This window comes from Propithecus coquereli, unplaced genomic scaffold, assembly GCF_000956105.1.
Source record: "Propithecus coquereli isolate 6110/MARCELLA unplaced genomic scaffold, Pcoq_1.0 Scaffold340, whole genome shotgun sequence".
Lineage (NCBI taxonomy): Eukaryota > Metazoa > Chordata > Mammalia > Primates > Indriidae > Propithecus > Propithecus coquereli.
The window spans coordinates 2254827-2258246 of record NW_012149064.1 but is presented as its reverse complement, the minus strand read 5'-3'; the positions used below and the strand labels follow the sequence as shown (position 1 = coordinate 2258246).

The 3420-nt window shown below is 36.2% G+C and overlaps 1 protein-coding gene across 1 annotated transcript; it reads left to right on the top strand.

The window, feature by feature from the left end:
* Positions 1–2174: 2174 nt before the first annotated feature.
* LOC105815632 (olfactory receptor 2AJ1-like) lies at positions 2175–3122 on the top strand. Its single transcript, XM_012650828.1, has one exon. The coding sequence runs from the start codon at positions 2175–2177 to the stop codon at positions 3120–3122; it is 948 nt and encodes a 315-aa protein (XP_012506282.1).
* The last annotated feature ends 298 nt before the right edge of the window (positions 3123–3420 follow it).

Here is a 3420-nt window from a genome sequence, read left to right as displayed (position 1 = left end):
AAGAGAAAATACAGATATTACTAGACAATATGAACTCTATAACCATGTAAAGGCAAGTAAGAAATGCAGAGAAGGAAGAATTGATGCACAGTTGAAAATATTTGTACATCAGAGGTCATGAAAATAAGAGAATCATTCTTGTAACAAGCAACTGAGATGTACAGTGGGCCAGGGAGTCTGCTAAGAATTGGGGATTCAGTAGTAAATGGATATGGGATGACTGTAATAGGTAAATTATTAATTAAAAAAGCAAAAAACACAAGAATGATAGGATTCTAGAGAGTGGGGAAATGCTAACACCTTTGGATACAGATATACTGAATTTGAGTTGTCAGTAAATATTCATTGATTTTGGACATTTATTTATGAATAGCTTGTGGGAAGCATTACTTTAACCTGAATCTTTGTCGCTCATCGAATGTTATGGAGATGTGGGGTCAAAACAGTGAAGAATAATTACATAAAAATCTACAAATCTCATTTAGGAGCTGATCATTTAAAATTCTTGAAATATTAGAGGGAATTAAAATAGGGATAAGTGATTTGTTTATATTATAATAAAGAATCTCAACTTTCACAAAAATAAAATACATAAAAATAAATAATTTATATGTCATCAGTGACATGACTAGTACATTTATTCTATAAAAGTGAAAATCTAAGCTCTGTTTGTTTTTGCTTTTTTTTTGTATAAATTCAGAGGGTACAAGTGCTGTTTTGTTACCTGGATATATTGCATTGCAGTGAAGTCTGGACTTTTAGTGTGCCCATCACCTGAATAATGTACATCATCCCCATTAAGTAATTCCTCATCTTTCACCCCTCAGAGCCCCCCTCCCTTCAGAGTAGCCATTGTCTATTATTCCGATCCCCACGTCCACGTGTTTACATTATTTAGCTCCCGCTGATAAGTGAGAACGTTCGGTATTTGACTTTCTGTTTGTGAGTTATTTCACTTAACATAATGGCCTCCAGTTCCACTCACGTTGCTGCAAAAGACATGATTTTTGGGCTCATTTTATTCAAACTTATGAATAGGTTTTCATAAGATGGAAAATAATTTTTGTGTTTGTTGTTTGTTTTTGGTAATCATATCATTTATTGAAAGACAGAAATTTGATTGAAGTATCCATAAATTTTACCATTTATATTTTAATATGTGCAGGCATGTTGTATTCATTTAGTTATTTACCTTGAGGGAAATATACATACAGAAGATACACAAATAACTATAATGTAAACATTTAAGTAATCACTATCCAAATATAAACTATAATATTAACACCTACAATTCGACACATATAAACTAATAAATTATGATTCAATTTCTACAAGTTGGGAAAAAAAGAAAAGTATAATATATTCTGAAGGATGGATTGCAGATGTTGACTAAATATTTTATTTTTTATGTTTAAAATGTAGATGATGTTTCAAATTATAAACATCGTTTTTTATCATAATATTTTATTACTTATTATTTTGGAAAGTCTTTATACATTTCATTTTCTATAAGTTTAATCTAATTGAACAGGGCACTGGAGAGAAAATTAAGTTCCACACTCTGTTGATTTCATGCATGTGTTCAACAAACATTACTGAGCATCTGCTGTGCACTGGCACTCTCCTAGGCCATTTGGCTTATACCTGTGAACAGAACAAAGATCTCCCAGTGTGACGCTAAAATTCTGGTGGAGAGTGACAATAAACAATAAATATAACTCCTATGTTTATTATTTAACATCCTAGAAGGTCCAAAGTGGTATGCAAATAAATAAAAATGAAAGAGAGTAAGAGGACCAGGAAAGTTCAAGCGGGAGCAGTAAGATTTTTTGCAGCATGTGCAGGAATAGGCACACCCTTGAGAAGGTGATGTTTGCGAACAGACTGGACGTCAGTAAAGTACGTGGAAGTCATTAAGATTGGGAAACTCGACATGGAGCCAAGGGCCCCTCGATATGCTGAGTATCATTTGTTGATTAGAACAAATAAATGCCCATCTTGTAAAGACACACCCACTCCGAAAAGAGGCTGAGTCTTTCAATGTCAATTACAAAATATGCATCACTAACTCTCATTTTATTATCCAGATACATGTAAATGAAATTCATACTTAGACTAGTTTTTCTTCTTTTTCTATTTATTAATTCTTTTTAGGTAAAAAAGGAGAATTCATGATGGGACATAAGAATCAAACTTTCAGCAGTGATTTCATTCTTTTGGGATTGTTCTCGTCTTCCCAAACAAGTCTGGTGTCCTTCTTGTTTATATTTATCATTTTTGTTGTGACCGTAGCAGAAAACACACTCATGATCCTCCTCATCCGCAGCGACTCTCGACTCCATACTCCAATGTATTTCCTGCTCAGCCATCTCTCTGCTATGGATATCCTACATATTTCCAACATTGTTCCCAAAATGCTTGCCAACTTTCTGTCAGGCAGCAGAACTGTTTCATTTGCAGGTTGTGGATTCCAGGTATTTCTGTCCCTCACCCTCCTGGGTGGCGAGTGCCTTCTTCTGGCTGCGATGTCCTGTGACCGCTATGTGGCCATCTGTCACCCCCTGTGCTATGCGGTCCTCATGGACGACTGTGCCAGCGTTCTCATGGCCGGAGGGTGCTGGCTTGTTGGGACCCTCAACTCCATAGTTCACACAGCTTACGTGCTCCACTTTCCCTTCTGTGGCTCTAGGGCCATTGATCACTTTTTCTGTGAAGTCCCTGCCATGCTGAAGTTGTCCTGTGTAGACACCTGGCGCTATGAACAAGGAGTTTACCTAAGTGGCATCATTTTCCTACTGATCCCTTTCTCCGTGATCTCTGCTTCTTATGTCCAGATCCTCCTTACTGTCCTTCAAATGAAATCATCAGAGGCACGGAAAAAGGCATTTTCCACTTGTTCCTTCCACATGATTGTGGTCATAATGTACTACGGGCCGTTTATTTTTACATACATGAGACCTAAAGCATACCACACTCCAGGCCAGGACAAGTTCCTGGCAATATTCTATACCATCCTCACACCCACACTGAACCCTGTAATCTACAGCTTTAGGAATAAAGATGTTCTGGGGGCAATGAAAAATATGCTCAAAAGTAACCTTCTGCATAAAAAAAATGGATAGGAAAAATGCTTGAATTATGTGTTCTATTTCTATATGCAATACCTAGAGGATGTTTATTATTAGTTTTTCCAGAAAGCTAATCAAAGCTTCTACCTTGCCACACATGTGGAAAGATGTGACTATTTTGAAAGCTTTGTTAATAATAAAGTCATCACATGTTGATTTTGTAAACGTGTACCTCTGAAACTGTATTAGTCCTTCTGTGATATCAATTATAATCAGCCAACACACTTGAGGACGTAAAAGATGACCCAAGCCTTCCTACTTCATCCCACTAATATTGTAAGAATTTATAGGA